The 23,102-nt window shown below is 36.3% G+C and overlaps 1 protein-coding gene across 1 annotated transcript in view; it reads left to right on the top strand.

Annotated features, from left to right (window-relative positions):
- The first annotated feature begins 1,192 nt into the window (after positions 1-1,192).
- The window catches only part of LOC140228542 (sushi, von Willebrand factor type A, EGF and pentraxin domain-containing protein 1-like), a 45,281-nt gene continuing 23,371 nt past the window's right edge, over positions 1,193-23,102 (top strand). Inside the window, exons 1-8 of the mRNA XM_072308775.1 lie at positions 1,193-1,364; positions 3,911-4,096; positions 7,120-7,362; positions 8,175-8,390; positions 14,235-14,420; positions 16,507-16,692; positions 19,126-19,311; positions 21,846-22,031. Of these exons, the coding sequence (XP_072164876.1) occupies positions 1,193-1,364; positions 3,911-4,096; positions 7,120-7,362; positions 8,175-8,390; positions 14,235-14,420; positions 16,507-16,692; positions 19,126-19,311; positions 21,846-22,031 (1,561 nt within the window). The remainder of the gene's footprint in view (positions 1,365-3,910; positions 4,097-7,119; positions 7,363-8,174; positions 8,391-14,234; positions 14,421-16,506; positions 16,693-19,125; positions 19,312-21,845; positions 22,032-23,102) is intronic.

Genomic DNA, 23,102 nt, shown 5'->3' with positions numbered 1-23,102 from the left:
AAAATTAATGGTAACGATCAACAATATCGACGTGATGTCACGGGGCAATTCAATTATTGAAAAATACTCAATTTTCTAAATGTTGGTTATTGTAGCGACGCACCATATTCTGAATGGATATTCAATCATCACCTAGCTAATTTACAATTGTCATTTTTACGATCTGAATTTCTTTGTGATATACAGTATGTTGCGTTTTATTTATCGAATAGATTTATGCTCATATATATGTATGATGTATTTTGAATAGATTTATAAGACAGTATGCTAAGCCTTATGCGCGGTGTAATGTTATCCTCAAAATGTATGTATTCTCTTCATTTGTTATATGTGATTTGAAAAAAGAAGCAGAAATAAAACCAACCGACCAAACTAACAACCATCTTCTACAATAATAATAGACCTAATAGTAATAATATAGTGAACAATAATAAAAAATAATTTGATTTGATTTGATTTGATTTATTTCTGCTTAATTCCGTTACATCAAATATGATTATGTACATGTCATTTATGACAAACAGTATATCGACACATGGTTTTTAGTACAATTATACAAGACAAATACAAACAGCTTATGGAACTTAAACAGAAGGGTCTCCAAAATAAGCCGAGGCTTGACGGTATGGAGACTATATGCTTACCTACTCTGGATAGAATAGGGAATAGAGAAAGAGAGAAATAGGGAAGGGTAGGGGGAAGAGGGAAAGTTACAGAGTGTATGTGTACCACTCCAACTACTTTACAATAATAGTAATGATGATAAATACAATATGATAATGATATTAAAGTTTACACGTTCAGTTGCCTTTGCCGGAGTAATGACCGAATATGCACTATGAAAATAGTAATGTGTGAATACAAAGTATCCTATACATATTGGTATCTGATATGGAATGAAATATATCGTGCTTATTTTATGTACGCAGTAATGGTAAGGCCTCTTTGTCCTCTTTTCATGAACTTTAATTGCCCAATCTCGCCACCAAAAGATTTCACTTTCTGAGAGTTTGGTGGCCGGATATGAATTTTTAGTTGTCTCGGGCCAATATTAAGAAGTTTATATAAAGATAAAAACCAACAAAGAAAAATGGTAGACGCTTCATGATACTAAGACCAATGATTATTATAGCATGACATGAAACGCAATCCCGTATGATTTCACACTCATGTAGCATGTGTTAAACCATGGATGCCCCCGGGCGTGGAAATTGCGACCAACGACAAGGCCACATACGACATCGACGATGAATTCACAGTAAGGTGTACGAGTAACAGATTCAAGTTGGCGGGACCTGGACATCTCAAATGCATAGAGGTGGACTTTCAGGGTGCCTGGAACAGGGAAGTCCCGAAATGCGTTGGTAAGCTCGTTCTCCTCTCTGTAAGTCTTTGTCGACGACACTGGCGCCATTATAGAGTCCGCGGAGTCCAAATTGAAGCAAGAATACTGATGATGGAGGCTATATTGCCAGCCAAATAGACTGAGATGCTTGCGCCAAAAGCCTCCTTCTTATTCAAGCATATTGTTATGAATTTGATCTCTATAACTAAAAAAAAAAAGAAAAAATTTCAATTCAGACAAAGTACGAAATTTCACAGTGTATCATAAGACTATGATTATGTTTACAAAATTAAATGACGAATCGGAATTGCATTTTGGGCATTACGTAGTCCCTCCCATGAACGTATTGCAGAACGAAAGGAAGGAACTCTTGAGATATCGTTGGCCAATTTGTTGGACTGTCGTTGTGCGGTTGTGTGTCTGAGTATTAAAGGCGACGGACGTATAATGTATGAAATATATGAACTTAAATCTTAAATCTTAGTAAATCTTACATATCAAACATCGAACGTTATTAATGGCTGGACAGCAGTGCCCTGGAACCTGTGGTTGAATATCATATCTCTCCTTTCTCTACATTGTTTGAATCCAAATACATTCTCTTACAAATAGGAAACTTTTGTTTTGTGTAACCCGAATTATGCATCATAATCACATATTTGGAGATTTTTGACCGTTTTTTTTTTCTTTAGAAGATTCGTAGTTCTGCCAGACCAATGCAGGCATAATCACCATCATAATGAGCTGGCTAAACTACGTATACTATTGCTAGATTACAAATAATATTGTAGGCCCTATTGGGGGTGATGGAGGGGTTGTATAGAAAGAGAACGATCAATATCACAAACACTAAATCAAATGTGTCTCGAGAGGTCCAGCGGTACCCCGTATAGGGTGCGTTCGAGAGCTCCCCTAAAGCGAACCGTACCGTACCGTACCCGCGCCAGAGGAACGCTCGAACGCTCCCAAAGTGTACCGTACCGTAATGTACCGAGACAAAAGTGACTGTGCGTATCATGCGCATACGTCACAATGCAAAGACATGGTTCTCTTAGTTCACGACAGCTAAGTAGTTCAAGCGCCAGGTGAAATTTTGTTACGACCAAAATCACTCTGAGAATGATCGCACAAAAGAAACAATCAACTAATGTTCAGGCGGTTTACTAACAGTGATGTTGTGGGTACAGACTCATAATCGGTTTCACATCAGTACAATAATGATCAATAGAAACAATTATAAAACGGTAATGGAATCACTTACACGTATTACAGCTAACTCTTAAATCATGAGGTCCTTATAATTCCCTGGAAGTCCAGATACGATGTTCGATGCACAGATGAATGATCCTTCACGCACCGTTGAATAATCCGCGATGCACCGATGACTGATACCTCCGACGTAAATCCAGAGGCGCTGGTTAAAATAATCCGGGTTATAAATCCACGGTATGGGTCCACAGCGAAACGTGTAGAATCTAACGTTATGACGACAGCGTCCGGTCCCGTCGATGCGTTGAATGATAATTCACTTGATGATATCCAGCTAGGAGTCCAGCCCGTCACAGCTTCGCCGTAACAATGTCCGTTGACATTAAAATGGAGTCTATCTCCAATGTAGGCAAATTAATTCTCTACAGGCAAAATGTCTCCCAGGCCTTATCTCCACAAACATAACAGGTCAGCAGGTAACACAGGACTGACTATAACAAGTCGTTTCAGAGCCAAAAGTGACGTAACTCTCAGAGCAGAGGTGTTAGGTACTCTGCCTACCTCGGAATTTCTCCGGCTTATATACTATCCATTCACCCCTTTCTAGTACATTCTGTAATTTTCTCCAACCTGGGGCTACACACTTGAATATTCTAGCAAGTCCAAGTTCCAGGAATCCTGGATGACTCACTGCCTAACTATGTATGTGCATATCATCATTGCCAAAATTAACTACCAGTCACATTGGGCTACAGGGACAGTGCCTCACTCAGCCAAATATGTAAGTACTTCCCAGAACATTCTGGAATGGGTGAAATCATTCTAGATTGAGTGAGCTATAATGTATTTCTTGTCACATGAATGTACTGTAGTTACATTGCATACCACCTAGAAGATTCTCCACTGATCTGGTCAGCCTATGCTATACCAAATAGAATGTTCTCCATTAATCTGGTCCACCTGTGTACATACACATTTAAAAACAACCATGCATACAGTACATATGTACATAACTAACTAGTAATGTGTACATTTGTGACACTTGCTACAAAAATGCGTGACCGTTTCTAAAAAATATAACTCGTGAGGTACGCCTTCTCAACAGAGCTGCGCTCGAACGCTCCAAAACTGGTATGGCATGGTACGGTACGGTACGCTTTGGGTCGCTTTAGAGCGCTCGAACGCACCCCTAGATATCAATCCTATTACTGCCACAGCTGTGTGAATATCGGTAAACTAATGCACTCGTCCACGCAAATGCTAGCTACTATAACTATTGTTATTGCACCTTTTTCACTGGGATTGCTTAATCAACATCGGGTCTCATTCCATGTAAAATATTCTCTCTAACCACAGAAAAACTATGTCAAGACATCACATTGGAGCATGGCAGTGTAGTCCTATCGGGTAACTCAATCGGTGGAGAGGCATCCTTTTCCTGCAACGAAGGTTTTGATCTGCAGGGAGCCAGCACTGCCACGTGCGTTGAAGGCGCTGGAAGTGAGGACGATCCGTCGTGGGATTCCGTTCCCGTCTGTAAAGGTACGTACATGTATACTAGGTGTTACAAAAAACATTTCTCACTGTTGATCTTTAATAGTTCGAAAACTATATATCAGATGGCTGCTGTTCGTTATTCCGAAGGTTTGTTTATCCGAAATACACAAATTCCTTATATCTAGAGGTTCGTTAATCCGAACATTTGTGGCGTTATTCCGAAGGTTCGTTATTCCGAAGGTTCGTTAATCCGAAAATAAAATAGGGTTCGCTATTCCGAAGGCTCGTTCATCCGAAAATGAAATAGGGTTCGTTATTCCGAAGGTTCGTTAATACGAAAATGAAATAGGGGTCGTTATTCCGAAGGTTCGTTGATCCGAAATTATATAGGGTCCGTAACGAATCTTCGGAATAACGAGCAGCGTTTTATTTTTGGATTAACGAACCTTCGGAATAACGAACCGTATTTCATTTTTGGTTCAATGAACCTTTGGAATAACAAACCTCATCACATTTTCGGAATAACGAACCTTCGGAATAACGAACCTTCGGAATAACGAACCTTTGGAATAACGAGCTGTAACCCAACAGATAACACTACCACGGATATGAGTAATAGCTGAATAGTGTAAAATTTGGTTGGAGGTGATTTGAATAAGAGAGTACGTTGATAGGAATCAGTTTCGTTAAATCCACGATTAATTTTAACGTTAAGTTCCAGATTTTGGTCAAATTTGAACCGTCTGTACAAAATTGAACTTTACACAAAAACCAGTGATGTGTATGTGAGTGTGTGCTAACAATGACCCAAGACAATATACATGAATACCACCCTTTCAGAGCTCTGCTGAGGCTTCTAGACTCTTGCCGCAAGGCACATGGATGCTTTATCAATAATTCATGATGGATTGCCCTTCCGAATACTGCTTGTCTGAATTCATCTTAAGGGTAAAGAGCATGCACATGGAAAAGATGAGCACGTGTTTTCATGTGCTTGCATACACTACATTCAGGATGAATAAAGACTAGCTGTGATCGGAATGAAATAATGTAATAGAGCATGCAACCCGGGCCATTAATTACGGCCAGTGTATGGGTGTTAACCACACATTCCCATACACACCAACTGACCTTTGTGCAAAATTACAGCTTTGTACAGAGGGTTGAAAATATAGCAAAGTCTGAAACCTAACTTAAAATAAATCTTAAATTTAATGAAACTGATTTACGCTTTTATTTTCAAATTACCTCAAACAAAATTGTACACTTTTCAGCTATGGCGCATATTAATGTCAATTATCTGATTGATAGCTTTTGAGCTACAAGGATCAAAAGTGGGAAATGTTTTTTGTAATACCTAGTATAATCGTGTATATAGACGCATCAACTTTAAAAAAAAAAATCGAAACGTAGTGCTGAAGTTCAGGTGGAATTATCTGACTGTGAGAAGAGCGTCCATAATGATAAGTGTTCATTGTTCATTATATGCCATCTACTGCCTTTAAGCACCGGTCACACAACACTCCACGTCTAAATCACGTACAAAAAGTTATGAAAATCTGGTGGACGTGGTCGTAAGTGGTAATTTTTTTGTCAAATTTGGTTTGGCCGTGCTTTGTACGGGGTATGGCCGCTGGCAGCTGTTCAACTGCTGAAGCACTGCCTAAACACGGCTAACCACGTCCAGCCACGTGTATGTACTCTGAAAAATCCATTTGTCAGTGATAAGCCGCTAAACACATGCTATTTCCCATGATACCAACGAATAACACGCGTCAGATGACCGTGCTCTGCCCGTGACAGACCGCTAAACTTTCGCGTTTCCCCAAGTTTTAATCACTGTCGGAACACGGATTATCACGTGTGTTTCACGTGTGTTGCACGTCTTTACCACGCGTGCCGCCCGTGGTTGTCAGCGGAATAAAATTTTGAGCAGTTCAAAACTTTTTACCGCGTCCGACGCCGTTCCGATTTTTCCCCGCGTCCCGCCACGTCTATAAATCGACCGTAGCTCGTCTTAAACTCGACATCAATGCGAACAACATCGTCTGCTTCACGGGAGACCCCCTTTTGACGTGTTTTAGTTGGTGCTCACTGTGGTTATACAGCTGTACCTGTGCTCGTCGGTTGTACTTATTGCTGGGCGTGGTTATCAAGTGTTTTTGTGTGCTTGTGGGAGTAGCTCAACGTGTCTCTCTGTTTGTCGATTACCACAAATTGTATACATCACAAGTTGCTTTGCTTTGCATGTAGTATGTTTCTAAGCTTGTAACCTTGAAGCCGATCTTGATCTTTTATACTTTATGATGAAATCAGGGTGTAACTTCGGGAAAAAAAATCATTGTGTATAATCTAGTTCTCGTTTTGATCTGTCATAAATGGAACGTCTTTCTCATCCACAGTCAAAATGCTCTATGTTGCCCTCTACAATTGCCTTCGTAGACTCAAGCAATGGTTTCTGTTCTGTTACTGTACCGTATACTAGTACACCACTGTGTCTATTCTCTCCTTCTTTTATGGCCGCTCTTCTGCATTCTTGCCGGTGTATGTACACAATTCTTTGCATTATATTCAATCCAGGTTGTATCTTATCATTACTCTTCCATCATGGAATCCATTTTGCTTGTGTCCACGATAGCACATGTTGTAGTCGTAGTTGGTTACCTTGATTTTGTTTCATATCTCTTTGTCGTTTCATTAATTCATTATTCATTATCTTATGAGGTTCCCCTATCATACAAGCTTTATGCTTTTTAGTGGGACCCGTACAAGCTTTATGCTTTTTAGTGGGACCCATCATTTCCATTCTCATCCTTATTTCATTTGTACTATTCATATATATATATATATATATATATATATATATATATATGTAAAATGCATTTATATTTTCTTCATTTTATCACTTTGTTGGCTTACGTTTTCGCAATTATCACAAATATATTCTTCCTATACATTGTATATTATATGATTTTCTGTGTTTATTCAATGGAAATGAGAATGCTTTCGAACTGTAACTTCTTTATCTGTGATGTTGTGGTAATATAACCTATGTGTTCTTCCTACAGATATCACATGCCCTCGTTTCGACAAGAGGGAAGATGAGTATTACTCCATTATCGACGGAACGGACCAGATAAGGGTGTATGTCAATGAGTGGAATGCCCAGGACGCAAACGGACCTGTGACCGTTTCATGCAATCTGAAGCTAGGTCGTGCCTACGATTTTACTGCCGACTGTGTTTTCACTTGTACAGCTTCGGATGCGTTTGGCAACACATGCGAAGCTGAGTTCACAATCTTTGTCAACAGTAAGTTATATCCAGCTTCTTAGTACTATGAGTTTATTGAGAAAATGGTTATGCATAGTGCGGGGAGATATACAATGTTGGTATCTTGTGTTTCAGAATAATTGGTTTATACGTCCATCTGTAAAAATAGGCATGGCTGTAGCTTCACTGTCTGAATGTTTCCCCTGGAACGTGTCATCATTCTGTGCGCAACACCTGCCATATTTCTTGACGGATTTCATTCAAATGCTGTGTTGATGAGTATCAATTTCATATATATATATATATATATATATATATATATATATATATATAATTTTTTGTGTATATAATAATATGTTTATACACAATATGATATATTGATATAGGCGCCTGTGCTGTTCTGTGGCAAATAGTGTCATGCAGTATGTATTGACGTGAACTAGAGCTCCCAGACCCTGATACGAAACTCACAACTTTGTATACAGTAAGATTGCAGTTATTTCAAATATGCTTGCTCATTAACAAACTTGAATGACCGTAAAAACAGTTACAAAGATGTATCGAATGCACCAATGTGAATGCCGGTTAACGCATACCATTACTCGTAGCGTCAAATTGATTTTGCCAAATGTGCGATTTGATCGCTGATTTCATACTGACACTGAACGCCCAAAGACGAATGTGAAAATCTGATTTTATACCGTGATCGCATTCGGACGAAATTGATATACTCGAAACGTTGAAGTATTGATTGGAGAAAGTTTGAAATGGACCGGGAGATCCTTTATATGGGATATTTTGAAGATCCTCTGTATATGCAGTATAATTATATCTCTTTGGTCAATGCTCAGAAAAATCTTGCGGCGAACCTCCTGAGCTCGACAACGGGAGTAGAACAGGGAACGGACGTCTAATTGGAGAGACAGTCACATATTCCTGCAACCCAGGATTCGAAGACGAGGGGGGAGAGAAAACCATCACCTGCAAACTACCCGCCAAGACCAATGACCCAATCGCTGACTTTAATGCCCAGCCATCATGGACTGCTGGTCCTGGTTCATGTCGGCGTGAGTATGACATTCTCCCTCGACTTTTAATGTTACATGTATCTATTAAAACTGCAGAGAAACAAACAAGCGGTCATCAGCATGACCATGCTGATTTTTTTTTTTTCTGTCCTCAATTTCAAATCTGTTCACATATTACATCGGAGGAATGAAATGCCTTGTCTTTAGTGTCTGTCACAACCTTGAGGTTTGAATATCATTGCTTGATATTTCATTGGTTAGAAGATGTCATAAGCTTTGCTAATCCGAAAATGGCATTAAAAACCCTCCTAAATAAACATAAAACTACAATGAACAGCCAATCTTGATTTGATTTGATTTGATTTGATATGATTTTATTGTTCCACATCTCAAAACTCAAATAATATGATACAATCGATTGAACATAAGACTGGACATAGCGTCGTAATTACAAAGAATACAAGAGAAGACAATTTTACAAAAATGAAATGTGGGGACCTACTAAAAAGTAAAGCTTGTAATGTATAGGTCCCTGTATAGATAAAAATGTTGGTCTTCTTAAACAACCCAGTAACGAAAACTGAAAGGAAGGAAAGGGACGTACGTAAAAGAAAAGAGAGCAAAAAGAGCAAGAGCAAGAAATAAAATATACGAGAGCATAACGAAATACTAAGTAGCCACCTGTATTGCGCTTACAAGATTCCTTGTCACCCGAGCAACATAGTTACGTAACTGTAAGAACGCGCAAAAAATGCACATGATACCTAATGATTCATTAATTCAGGAATAGCCTTGACATAAGTGACTCAGTAAAAAGAACGAAAAGCAAACATGGAATACCTAATAAACGACGAATCTGATAAAGAAGAGAGAGTTCGAGAAAAATTGCATGTTGTATGATTAGACATAAGCCTGCACGAGGGATTTTTTTTTTTTAAGTTTACGTTTAAAACAATTCAGTGACAACGATTCAGTGATGTTAGAGTCAAGGCTATTCCAGAATGTCGGACCTGTATGTATTATTGTTTTAAGAGCAAATGCAGTTCTTATGGGAGAAAAGTGAAATGAATTTTCCTGTCTTGTAGGGTAGGAATGTATAACTTTAATTTTACAAACATGGGAGTGAAACCATAAGGTTATTCGTCTTTAGTTAACTGGTACATAAAATCCCAAGGGAGTAAGAATATATGTCAAAAATCTTTTAGAGGTTATTACTTTTGAAAAGTGGGCTTGTCGGTGCTAAATAATTTGTATAATTGATAATCCTTATAGCTCGCTTTTGTATTCTGAAGATAGACTACAGGCGTATTTTGGAACAATTTCCCCAGGCCAGTATGCTATAATGAAGATACGGCAGTAACAAAGTCGAATATAAGGTATACGTGATATATATATGGGGAAAACATGCTTAAGCTTCTGTATAACACCCAAATTTCTTGATAGTAATTTACATAAATGATTTGTTTGTTCCTGCCAAGATAATTTACAGTCAATAATTAAAAGGCCAAGAAATTTAACTGAAATTGTCTGTTGTAAGCTTACCCCTTTGACTGAAATTGAGCCAGGTAAACAAGTAATTGTATTACTTAACACCATAAAAATTAGTTTTGTTTAGATTTAGGGATAATTTGTTACTTTGAATCCAATCATTAACGTGATTCAACTCACGTTAAGCATATCAAGTAACTCAGCAGGATTTTTGTGCGTCAGAAAAGGGCTTGAATCGTCCGCAAACAAGAGGAAAGAAAGGAGTGCGGACGACCTGGGCAAATCATTTATGTACACAATAAAAAGAAGTGGTCCCAAAAGAGAGCCTTGTGGAACACCACATGTTATATTTCCTGTGCTTGAATCAGAATCATTAATGTGTACAAATTGTGACCGATTTGTGAGGTAATCTCTGAACCACTCCAAGGCGCTGCCACGAATCCCATAATGAGACAGTTTGTACAGTAATATTTCATGATCAATTGTGTCAAACGCCTTGGAGTGGTCCAGAAAAACTCCAACAGTGTGAGATTTAGCTTCGATAGCTTGAACAACTTTATCTATTAGCAAAAAAACGGCGTGAGTAGTCGAATGTTTTTTCCGAAAACCAAATTGAGTGTCTACTCAGATATTATGATCATTTAAAAACTTGATAGTTCGGGAGTAGACAACTTTTTCAAGAACTTTGGAGAATGATGATAAAAGATATATAGGTCTGTAATTGCCCAGGTCGTCCTGACTACCCTTCTTAAAAACAGGAATAATCTTGGCAACTTTCATTTTACTTGGAAAAACACCAGTCATTAAAGACAACTTGAATACATGGGTCAAAGGTGCGGCTACTTCATAAATATTTTGTTTAAGAAGAAACATTGAAATACCGTCATAACCTGAGCTTTTTTAGCTTTAAAATTATTTACAACATCAATAACATCCAATTCATCTACGGGCATGAAAAACATAGGACTAAGATTGGGATTCACAAGAAATGAATGAAATGTTTTTTTCCGTTAGTGGAATATTTCTGGCCAAATTTGACCCAATATTTACAAAATACGTGTTGAATGCTTCAGCAATACCATGGGAGTCATCAATTATTGTTTTTAGTATTATTTTATCAATTCCCAGTTTCTTTCCGTCATTCTTTTTTAATACATCATTTATAACTTTCCAAGTAGACTTGATATCATTTTTATGGATTTGAAATTGTGCAGAAAAATAATCTTTTTTAGCTTTACGTAGCACAGAAGTCAATGTATTTCGGTAAGCTGAGTATTTGCGTTTTGCTTCTTCTGTGCCACTAGACTTATATCTATAAAATAAATTATTTTTAATAGATCTCAAAATTGATTTGGTGATCCAAAGACTTCTTGGGATTTTTTTTTTTTTTTTTTGTAATTCGATTGACCATTGAAAGAAACTGGGAAATGAGCATCATATAAACGCAAAACAATTTCATTGAATATATCAAAAGCTATATCAGCGTCATTCCTATTATAAACAATAGACCAGTCTGTATGATCAAGACTCAATTTAAAACTTTCTATACGTTGTTGTGATATTACTCGAAATCCCTTTTTATTATAATTTGTTTTACTTTTTTCAAAAATATTATGTAAACGTCACAAATATAGGGAAGTGATCCGATATATCAGAAACAATGATTCCTTAATCGGGAACGTGAGATACATTTGTAAATATGTTGTCAAGTAGTGACGAAGTTGTATCAGAAACCCTTGTTGGTTTCGTGATACAAGGTATAAATGAATTGTACATCATTGTATCTAAAAATTGCTGACACTGGGGCTTTTCATTAAAATGAAATAGATTGATATTAAAGTCTCCCATCAATATACAATGCTTGCTCATGAGAGAGGGAGAGTCAAGTATAGTTTGCAATACATCAACAAAATCGTTAAAATTACTATTTGGTGGCCTGTAAACCTCGCCAACTACAAGGTTTTTCGCATCTGGTATAACAATTTCTATAAAGACACATTCAGTCATATCAGAGACTTGGCAAAAATTTTCCATAACATTAAACTTGACATCATCTTTAACAAACAAGGCCACACCACCACCATGCATACGTGTTCTATCCTTTGAAACTAGAGTGTAACCTTCAATACAGACAAGCGAATGAAGCGGATCATGCAACCAAGTTTCGCAAAGACCAATGACTGAAAAAGTAACTGATGAAAGATTTAAAAGTAATTCTAATTGATCAAAATTTTTACTTAAACTTCTCACAGTATGATGCATTACAGAAAAATCATTTCGTGAAGTAAAGGTTTCGCGGTGTATCAGTTGTTGTGGTAAAACATATTCAGTGGTTATATGAGGTACAGCTGCATCATTTTCGTCATTTATATCAAATGTAAGTCGGGCATTTGCTCATGTAAACGATGAATAACATCAGACTCAAAAACACCTTATTTGTTTTGGGAGACGTAGTATAATTATTGGCAAGAACTGCTTCTACAAAATCATCGTTTGACAGTTACTGCATTGGAAGACTATCCATTATGATGAACCATTGGGGCATCAACACAACGGATTGTAGATAATTTCATCTCCATGATTACCAGGCAATGCACGAATCTATGCAATGATTTTTCTTCTAAAGAACATATTTTTACTTTTGCAAAAACAACAGTTTCTTTCATTCTTATTTCTCTTTCGGAGAGAATACTGGCATTAAATGAAGTAAGGTATGTGGAGTTTTAATTCTTTGATTGACGAATCTGATTTGACTATTGGTTTAACAAAGCTTAGTTCATTTTGGGTTTTTTTATTAACTAATCTTTTTTTTTATATAAATGAGTAAGCGTTGAAATTATGTATAAATTTATTTGTTATTTATTGTTAGTTATTACGAAGTTTCACAGGATTCCAAATATGTAAAATTCGTTTATATTGGGGGAGGGGGTGATCGTCAATCAGAAAATGAGATATACCTTCTCAATCCAGTATTTGTCATGTTTGTCGCAATACACAGAAACCACTGTATAACTACAGTCCATGGAACACAATGTTTTCAGTGGGTCGAAGAAGCCTAATCTGTCGTCCTCTTCCTTTTTATTTCTTTTTGTACAAGTTGATGAATACAAAATATCTTTGCAATTTGATTATACTATAAAATAAAAAGGTAATGTTCTATTCCATTCCTACTACCCTGCCATTGAGTATGCAGTTGGCGTTGGGTACTCTGCATTCCTAAGTAAACCAGTTATAGATGGGCGACGTGTGGACAATTGGCAGATTTGTTTGAGGCGTCGTTCTTTTTTTTCCTTTTTTTAAGTCCGATTGAATACATCAACATCATCTTCTGATGTAATGTATCTTTACTGACTATAGGTAGGGGATATAATGTTCATGCACGTACTCCTAATGTATATGTATATGTATATGTATATATATATGTATATGTGTATGTATATGAATATGTATATGTATCTTAAATATGTATATTTCTGTGTTCTACTTTCATGTTTCAATTCTACCTCTGTTTTTTCCCCTCCCTTTTCTTTACAAGTATATTAGCTTTCTAGTAGGTTTCTTCCGTTCCGTTAACATCAGTAACATTAAGTTCATTGTCTATATACTTAAGTACCTGTTTCGTTCCCTGGAATTATTGTGTAATGATACATTCAACGTCATAAACATTAAAACTGGGTCAAATAGGTTGTATTTGCTTACTTCAAATCTAATAATATTCGGTACTTGTAACCGTCTCCTTTACAAGGTAGTGTATTGTTATGTGCAAATCACGACCAGTTATAGACCAAACTTCACTGTCTTCATTTTGTGTCATGTTAAGATATGAAAGTGAAATAGTGAAATAATGTCAATGTCGGTCTCAGGAGGTTCGTCGCGAAGAATGTCCGTTACCCTTATACGGTTCGGTAGTCCAATGTTCGTTGTCTGAATCTGTAATAGGGTTCGTTATTCAGAAGGTTCTTTTCTCCAATTCTCAAATTTTAGGGTTCCTCATTCCGAAAATAAACCGAGGTTCATTAATCAGACAACGAAAAAAGATAAGTTAACCCGAAAGGAAAGGGTTCTTAAACAATCCGAGATGAAATGAATCTGCTATATACATACAGGTAAAATCCGAGAGTTTCCGTAATAAAGAGGTGCTAATTTTCTCCACTGAAATAAGGACATTCTGGTCATAAGCAGCTTGCGTGAATAAAATGTTGAGAAACTTCTATAATAATGGAAGTGATGACAAAAATGATACCAGGTAGTCTTTAAAGTCACAAAAAAAAAGAGGAAGAAAAGGGAAGAAAAGTGATATCAATATTACCACTGAACGTCTAATACCCTCTATCACTTTGAGCCATGTACATGTGATCATTATATTAAGATACTTAACAAATTTTGTAAACACAGGTAAGTCGTGCGGAAAGCTGAATGATCCAGCAAATGGAAATGTTCAAGATAATCCAAGAACATTCGAAAGCGAGGCTACCTATAGCTGTAACGACGGTTTCGAACTTTCGGGCGAACCCACTCGAACTTGCGAGTCGAACAACAACGGTGGAGTGCAATGGTCTGGCGACGCTCCAACCTGCAACCGTAAGTTGAACGGACTTTGACTCAAAATAGTTAAATTTCATTTTGCTAAAAATCATTGTGAGAAACTTTCTACAATAATGGAAATGGTGATTCATATAACAGCTGATATCGCTGAAAGCACAAACCCGGAAAGAGAAGAAACATCAATTTGACCATTGGACGTCTTATGCCTTAATTTGTATCATTTTGAGGCAGGTATACGTGAATTTCATTACTCTTAGTGTATTAGCGTGTTTAATATGACAGGATGAAGTTATATCAATTTTACCACTGGACGTTTAACTCTTTAACTCATCACTCTGATAGTAACGTTTGTATGGTAAGACAAATTAGTGATATCAATTTGACCACTGAAAGTCTGATGTCTTAATTGTATCACTTTGAGCCATGTATATGTGATCATCATATTCAGATACTTGACAAATCTTGCAAACACAGCTAACTGTTGCTACGTACAAAACTTAGAATAAAGAAGAAAGTGAGTCTCTTTGTACAACTTGCAAGAAACTCCTTAACCTGGTAACATGTCTGCTGTTAAAAGCTTATCTTTAATACCAAGTTCAGTATTTGTCGCAATACACAGAAACCACTGTCTAACTACAGTCCATGGAACACAATGTTTTCAGTGGGTCGAAGAAGCCTAATCTGTCGTCCTCTTCCTTTTTATTTCTTTTTGTACAAGTTGATGAATACAAAATATCTTTGCAATTTGAATATGCTATGAAATAAAAAGGTAATGTTCTATTCCATTCCTACAACCCTGCCATTGAGTATGCAGTTGACGTTGAGTATTCTGCATTCCTAAGTAAACCAGTTATAGATGGGCGACGTGTGGACAATTGGCAGATTTGTTTGAGGCCTCGTTCTTTCTTTTTTTTTTAAAGTCCGATTGCATACATCATTGTACATCATCTCCTGATGTATGTATCATTACTGCCTATAAGAAGGGCACGATGTTCATGCAAGCACTCCTAATGTATACGTATATGTATATGTATATGTATACATATGTATATGTATGTGAATATACATATACATATGTGATAAAAACCTAAAATAGCGTTTTTAGTCTAGAATTCCATTTTAGGTTTTTATCACATATGTATATGTGTATATGTATATGTATATGTATATGTGTATGTATATGAATATGTATATTTCTGTGTTCTATACTTTCATGTTTCAATTCTACCTCTGTTTTTTCTTTCCCTCCCTTTTCTTGACAAGTATATTAGCTTTCTAGTAGGTTTCTTCCGTTCCGTTAACATTAGTAACATTAAGTTAATTGTCTATATACTTAAGTACCTGTTTCGTTCCCTAGAATTATTGTGTAATGATACATTCAACGTCATAAACATTAAAACTGTGTCAAATAGGTTGTATTTGCTTACTTCAAATCTAATAATATTCGGTAACTTGTAACTGTCTCCTTTACAAGGTAGTGTATTGTTATGTGCAAATCACGACCAGTTATAGTCCAAATTTCACTGTCTTCATTTTGTGTCATGTTAAAATAGGAAAGTGAAATAGTGAAATAATGTCAATATCGGTCTCAGGAGGTTCGTCGTAAAGAACGTCCGTTACCCTTACGGTTCGGTAGTCCAATGTTCGTTGTCTGAATCTGTAATAGGGTTCGTTATTCAGAAGGTTCTTTCTCCAAATCTGAAATTTTAGGGCTCCTCATTCCGAAAATAAACCGAGGTTCATTAATCAGAGAACAAAAGAAGATAAGTTAACCCGAATGTAAAGGGTTCTTAAACAATCCGAGATGAAATGAATCTGCTATATACATACAGGTAAGAGCCGAGAGTTTCCGTAATAAAGAGCTGCTAATTTTCTCCACTGAAATAAGGACATTCTGGTCATAAGCAACTTGCGTGAATGAAATGTTGAGAAACTTCTATAATAATGAAAATGATGACAAAAATGATACCAAGTAGTCTTTAAAGTCAAAAAAAGAAAGGAGGAAGAAAAGGGAAGGAAACTGATATCAATATTACCACTGAACGTCTAATACCCTCTGTCACTTTGAGCCATGTACATGTGATCATCATATTAAGATACTTAACAAATTTTGTAAACACAGGTAAGTCGTGCGGAAAGCTGAATGATCCAGCAAATGGAAATGTTCAAGATAATCCAAGAACATTCGAAAGCAAGGCTACCTATAGCTGTAACGACGGTTACGAACTTTCGGGTGAACCCACTCGAACTTGCGAGTCGGACAACAACGGTGGAGTGCAATGGTCTGGCGACGCTCCAACCTGCAACCGTAAGTTGAACGGACTTTGACTCAAAATAGCTAAATTTTATTTCGGTAAAAATCATTTTGAGAAATTTTCTACAATAATGGAAATGGTGATTCATATAACAGCTGATATCGCTGAAAGCACAAACTCGGAAAGAAAAGAAACATCAATTTGACCACCGGACGTCTTATGCCTTAATTTGTATCATTTTGAGGCAGGTATACGTGAATTTCATTACTCTTAGTGTATTAGCGTGTTTAATATGACAGGATAAAGTAATATCAATTTTACCACTGGACGTTTAACTCTTTCACTCATTATTCCGATAGTAACGTTTGTATGGTAGGACAAATAAGTGATATCAATATGACCAATGAAAGTCTGATGTCTTAATTGTATCACTTTGAACCATGTGAGAAGAAAGTGAGTCTCTTTGTACAACTTGCAAGAAACGCCTTAAAGGCATAATTTACCATTTGCAGATGAAACAAAAACCCAGCATTAGTGCTTTAAAATACTTCTAAAATGTGAGGTAACGATAGAAACAACCACTGTAAAAATTTGAATCTGTATTATCAATGTTAAGTATTGTTAAATACACAAAATGTGAACAATGGTTATAATAAGAATACCTCCAGACTAAACCGTCTACAGTTATGGTTTATTGAGAAAAATACTGATATCTCCTTATATTTTAGGCTTTATTGCGAAAATTGTATATGGTAGGACGTTTTGTGATACAACAGATCTACACATATGCATAAAAGGTGATATCTTCAAAAATTTCAAAATCACTTCTCCCAAAGGTAAACTGGACCTTTAACCTGGTAACATGTCTGCTGTTAAAAGCTTATCTTTAATACCAAGTTCAGTATTTGTCGCAATACACAGAAACCACTGTCTAACTACAGTCCATGGAACACAATGTTTTCAGTGGGTCAAAGAAGCCTAATCTGTCGTCCTCTTCCTTTTTATTTCTTTTTGTACAAGTTGATGAATACAGAATATCTTTGCAATTTGATTATGCTATGAAATAAAAAGGTAATGTTCTATTCCATTCCTAGAACCTTGCCATTGAGTATGCAGTTGACGTTGGGTACTCTGCATTCCTAAGTAAACCAGTTATAGATGGGCGTCGTGTGGACAATTGGCAGATTTGTTTGAGGCCTCGTTCTTTCTTTTTTTTTTTTTAAAGTCCGATTACATACATCATTGTACATCATCTCCTGATGTATGCATCTTTACTGCCTATAAGAAGGGCATTATATATATATATATTCATGTACGCAATCCTAATGTATACGTATATGTATGGAAATCCATTTCCAATCCTATATGTATATGTATTTGAATATGTATATGTATTTGTATACGTATATGTATTTGTATATGAATATACATTATACAGTGATAAAAACCTAAAATAGCGTTTTTAGTCTAGAATGCCATTTTAGGTTTTTATCACATATGTACATGTATATTTATATGTATATGTATATGAATATGTACATGTATATGTATATTTCTGTGTTCTATACTTTCATGTTTCAATTCTACCTCTGTTTTTTCTTTCCCTCCTTTTTCTTTACAAGTATATTAGCTTTCTAGTAGGTTTCTTCCGTTCCGTTAGCATTAGTAACATTAAGTTAATTGTCTATATACTTAAGTACCTGTTCCGTTCCCTATAATTATTGTGTAATGATACATTCAACGTCATAAACCTTATAACTGTGTCAAATAGGTTGTATTTGCTTACTTCAAATCTAGTAATATTCGGTAACTTGTAACTGTCTACTTTACAAGATATAGTGTATTGTTATGTGCAAATCACGACCAGTTATAGTCCAAATTTCATTGTCTTCATTTTGTGTTATGTTAAGATATAAAAGTGAAATAGTGAAATAATGTCAATATCGCTCTCAGGAGGTTCGTCGTAAAGAATGTCAGTTACCTTATACGGTTCGGTAGTCCAATGTTCGATGTCTGAATCTGTAATAGGGTTCGTTATTCAGAAGGTTCTTTCTCCAAATCTGAAATTTTAGGACTCCTCATTCCGAAAATAAACCGAGGTTCATTCATCAGAGAACAAAAGAAGATAAGTTAACCCGAAAGGAAAGGGTTCTTAAACAATCCGAGATGAAATGAATCTGCTATATACATACAGGTAAAATCCGAGAGTTTCTGTAATAAAGAGCTGCTAATTTTCTCCTCTGAAATAAGGACATTCTGGTCATAAGTAACTTGCGTGAATAAAATGCTGAGAAACTTCTATAATAATGGAAATGATGACAAAAGTGATACCAGGTAGTCTTTAAAGTCAAAAAAAAAAAAAGGAGGAAGAAAAGGGAAGGAAAGTGATATCAATATTACCACTGAACGTCTAATACCCTCTATCACTTTCAGTCATGTACATGTGATCATCATATTAAGATACTTAAAAAATTTTGCAAACACAGGTATGTCGTGCGGAAAGCTGAATGATCCAGAAAATGGAAATGTTCAAGATAATCCAAGAACATTCGAAAGCGAGGCTACCTATAGCTGTAACGATGGTTACGAACTTTCGGGCGAACCCACTCGAACTTGCGAGTCGAACAACAACGGTGGAGTGCAATGGTCTGGCGACGCTCCAACCTGCAACCGTAAGTTGAACAAACTTTGACTCAAAATAGCTAAATTTCATTTTGGTAAAAATCAATTTGAGAAACTTTCTACAATAATGGAAATGGTGATTCATATAACAGCTGATATCGGTGAAAAACACAAACCCGGAAAGAAAAGAAACATCAATTTGACCACCGGACGTCTTATGCCTTAATTTGTATCATTTTGAGGCAGGTATACGTGAATTTCATTACTCTTAGTGTATAAGCGTGTTTAATATGACAGGATAAAGTAATATCAATTTTACCACTGGACGTTTAACTCTTTAACTCATTATTCTGATAGTAACGTTTGTATGGTAGGACAGATCAGTGATATCAATTTGACCACTGAAAGTCTGATGTCTTAATTGTATCACTTTGAACCATGTATATGTGATCATATTCAGATACTTAACAAATCTTGCAAACACAGCTAACTGTTGCTACGTACATAATTTAGAATGAAGAAGAAAACGAGTCTCTTCGTACAACTTGCAAGAAACGCCTTAAGCTGGTAACATGTCTGCTAATAAAAGCTTATCTTTAATACCAAGTTCAGTATTTGTCGCATTACACAGAAACCACTGTCTAACTACAGTCCATGGAACACAATGTTTTCAGTGGGTCGAAGAAGCCTAATCTGTCGTCCTCTTCCTTTTTATTTCTTTTTGTACAAGTTGATGAATACAAAATATCTTTGCAATTTGATTATGCTACGAAAAACAAAGCGAGGTTAATTTTCTATTCCATTCCTCCCACCCTGCCAGTCTGAAGACGTTGGGTACTCCTGAGTAAACCAGTAGATGCGCGACATGTGGACAAAATAGCAGATTTGTTTGAGGTGTCGTTTTTTTAAAAGGTCGATTGCGTACAATCAACATCTTCAGAATTCAGTTGAATGATGTGTGCATCTGTACTGCCTATAAGTAAGACATAACCTAATATTCATGCACGTGCTCCTATGTATATGTATATTTATATGCTCTACTTTCATGTTTCAAGTCTACCTCTATTTTTCTTTCCCTCCTTTTTTCCCAACCTATTAGGTTTCTAGTAGGTTTCTTCCGTTCCGTTAATAACATTAGTAACCTTTACTTCACTGCCTAGATACTTTAGTACCTGTTTTGTTCCCTCGAATTATTATGTCATGATACATTCAACGTCATAAACCTGGGTATCAAATTGGTTGTATTTGCTTACTTCAAATCTAATAATATTCGGTATTTGTAAATGTCTCCTTTACAAGTTAAGGTAGTGTATTGTTATGTGCAAATCATGACCAGTTATAGTCCGAACTTCAATATGTTCATTTTGTGACATGTTCAAATATGAAAGTGGAAGAGTAAAAAAATGTCAGTGTCAGTCTCAGGAGGTTAGTCGTGAAGAATGTCCGTTACCCTTATGCGGTTCGGTATTATAGTCCAACGTTCGTTGTCTGAATCTGTAATAGGGTTCGTTATTCAGAAGGTTCTTTTCTCCAAATCTGAAATTTTAAGGCTCCTCATTCCGAAAATAAAACCGAGGTTCATTAATCAGAGAACGAAAGAAGATAAGTTAACCCGAAAGGAAAGGGTTCGTAAACAATCCGAGATGAAATGAGTCTGCTATATATACAGCTAAAAGCCGAGAGTTTCCGTAATAAAGAGCTGCTAATTTTCTCCAATGAAATAAGGACATTCAGGTCATAAGGAACTTGCGTGATTAAATATTGAGAAACGTCTATAATAATGGAAATGATGACAAAATGATACCAGGTAGTCTTTAAAGTCAAAGAAAGAAAGGAGGAAGAAAAGGGAAGGAAACTGATATCAATATTACCACTGAACGTCTAATACCCTCTATCACTTTGAGCCATGTACATGTGATCATTATATTAAGCTACAAGCTCTGTCTTTTTAGTGGGTCCCTCCATTTTTCGCACGGTATACATGTACTTCACTTCGATCACTTCTGTTGCTTTTTTACTATACAATGTATGATTACTATAGGTCCTCAGTTATTGTACAGTCTATTCATTTCACTATGTTCTATTTACCTTGTTCTCTGTTATCAAAAGAAGTGAAACATATGTTATGTCGAAAAATGAAATAAACTTTGAATTGAATTGAATTGAATTAAGATACTTAACAAATTTTGTAAACACAGGTAAATCGTGCGGAAAGTTGAATGATCCAGCAAATGGAAATGTTCAAGATAACCCAAGAACATTCGAAAGCGAGGCTACCTATAGCTGTAACGACGGTTTCGAACTTTCGGGCGAACCCACTCGAACTTGTGAGTCGAACAACAACGGTGGAGTGGAATGGTCTGGCGACGCTCCAACCTGCAACCGTAAGTTGAACAGGCTTTGACTCAAAATAGCTAAATCTTATTTTGGTAAAAATCATTTTGAGAAACTTTCTACAATAATGGAAATGGTGATTCATAATAACAGCTGATATCGCTGAAAGCTCGTCTAATACCCTCTATCACTTTGAGCCATGTACATGTGATCATCATATTAAGATACTTAACAAATTTTGCAAACACAGGTAAGTCGTGCGGAAAGCTGAATGATCCAGCAAATGGAAATGTTCAAGATGATCCAAGAACATTCGAAAGCGAGGCTACCTATAGCTGTAACGACGGTTTCGAACTTTCGGGCGAACCCACTCGAACTTGTGAGTCGAACAACAACGGTGGAGTGGAATGGTCTGGCGACGCTCCAACCTGCAACCGTAAGTTGAACAGGCTTTGACTCAAAATAGCTAAATTTTATTTTGGTAAAAATCATTTTGAGAAACTTTCTACAATAATGGAAATGGTGATTCATAATGACAGCTGATATCGCTGAAAGCTCGTCTAATACCCTCTATCACTTTGAGCCATGTACATGTGATCATCATATTAAGATACTTAATAAATTTTGTAAACACAGGTAAGTCGTGCGGAAAGTTGAATGATCCAGCAAATGGAAATGTTCAAGATAATCCAAGAACATTCGAAAGCGAGGCTACCTATAGCTGTAACGACGGTTACGAACTTTCGGGCGAACCCACTCGAACTTGCGAGTCGAACAACAACGGTGGAGTGCAATGGTCTGGCGACGCTCCAACCTGCAATCGTAAGTTGAACAGACCGTCACTCAAAATAGCTAAATTTTATTTTATTTTGGTAAAAATCATTTTGAGAAACTTTCTACAATAATGGAAATGGTGATTCATATACCAGCTGATATCGCTGAAAGCACAAACCCGGAAAGAAAAGAAACATCAATTTGACCATTGGACGTCTTATGCCTTAATTTGTTTCATTTTGATGCAGGTATACGTGAATTTCATTACTCTTAGTGTATTAGCGTGTTTAATATGACAGGATAAAGTAATATCAATTTCACCACTTGACGTTTAACTCTTTAACTCATTATTCCGATAGTAACGTTTGTATGGTAGGACAAATTAGTGATATCAATTTGACCACTGAAAGTCTTGATGTCTTAATTGTATCACTTTGAACAATGTATATGTGATCATCATATTCAGATACTTAACAAATCTTGCAAACACAGCTAATTGTTGCTACGTACATAACTTAGAATGAAGAAGAAAGTGAGTCTCTTTGTACAACTTGCAAGAAACGCCTTAACCTGGTAACATGTCTGCTGTTAAAAGCTTATCTTTAATACCAAGTTCAGTATTTGTCGCAATACACAGAAACCTCTGTCTAACTACAGTCCATGGAACACAATGGTTTCAGTGGGTCGAAGAAGCCTAATCTGTCGTCCTCTTCCTTTTTATTTTTTTTGGGTA

This window comes from Diadema setosum, chromosome 5 (assembly GCF_964275005.1).
Source record: "Diadema setosum chromosome 5, eeDiaSeto1, whole genome shotgun sequence".
NCBI lineage: Eukaryota > Metazoa > Echinodermata > Echinoidea > Diadematoida > Diadematidae > Diadema > Diadema setosum.
Note: the sequence above shows the minus strand (reverse complement) of the source record. Positions and strands in the feature narration are given on the sequence as shown.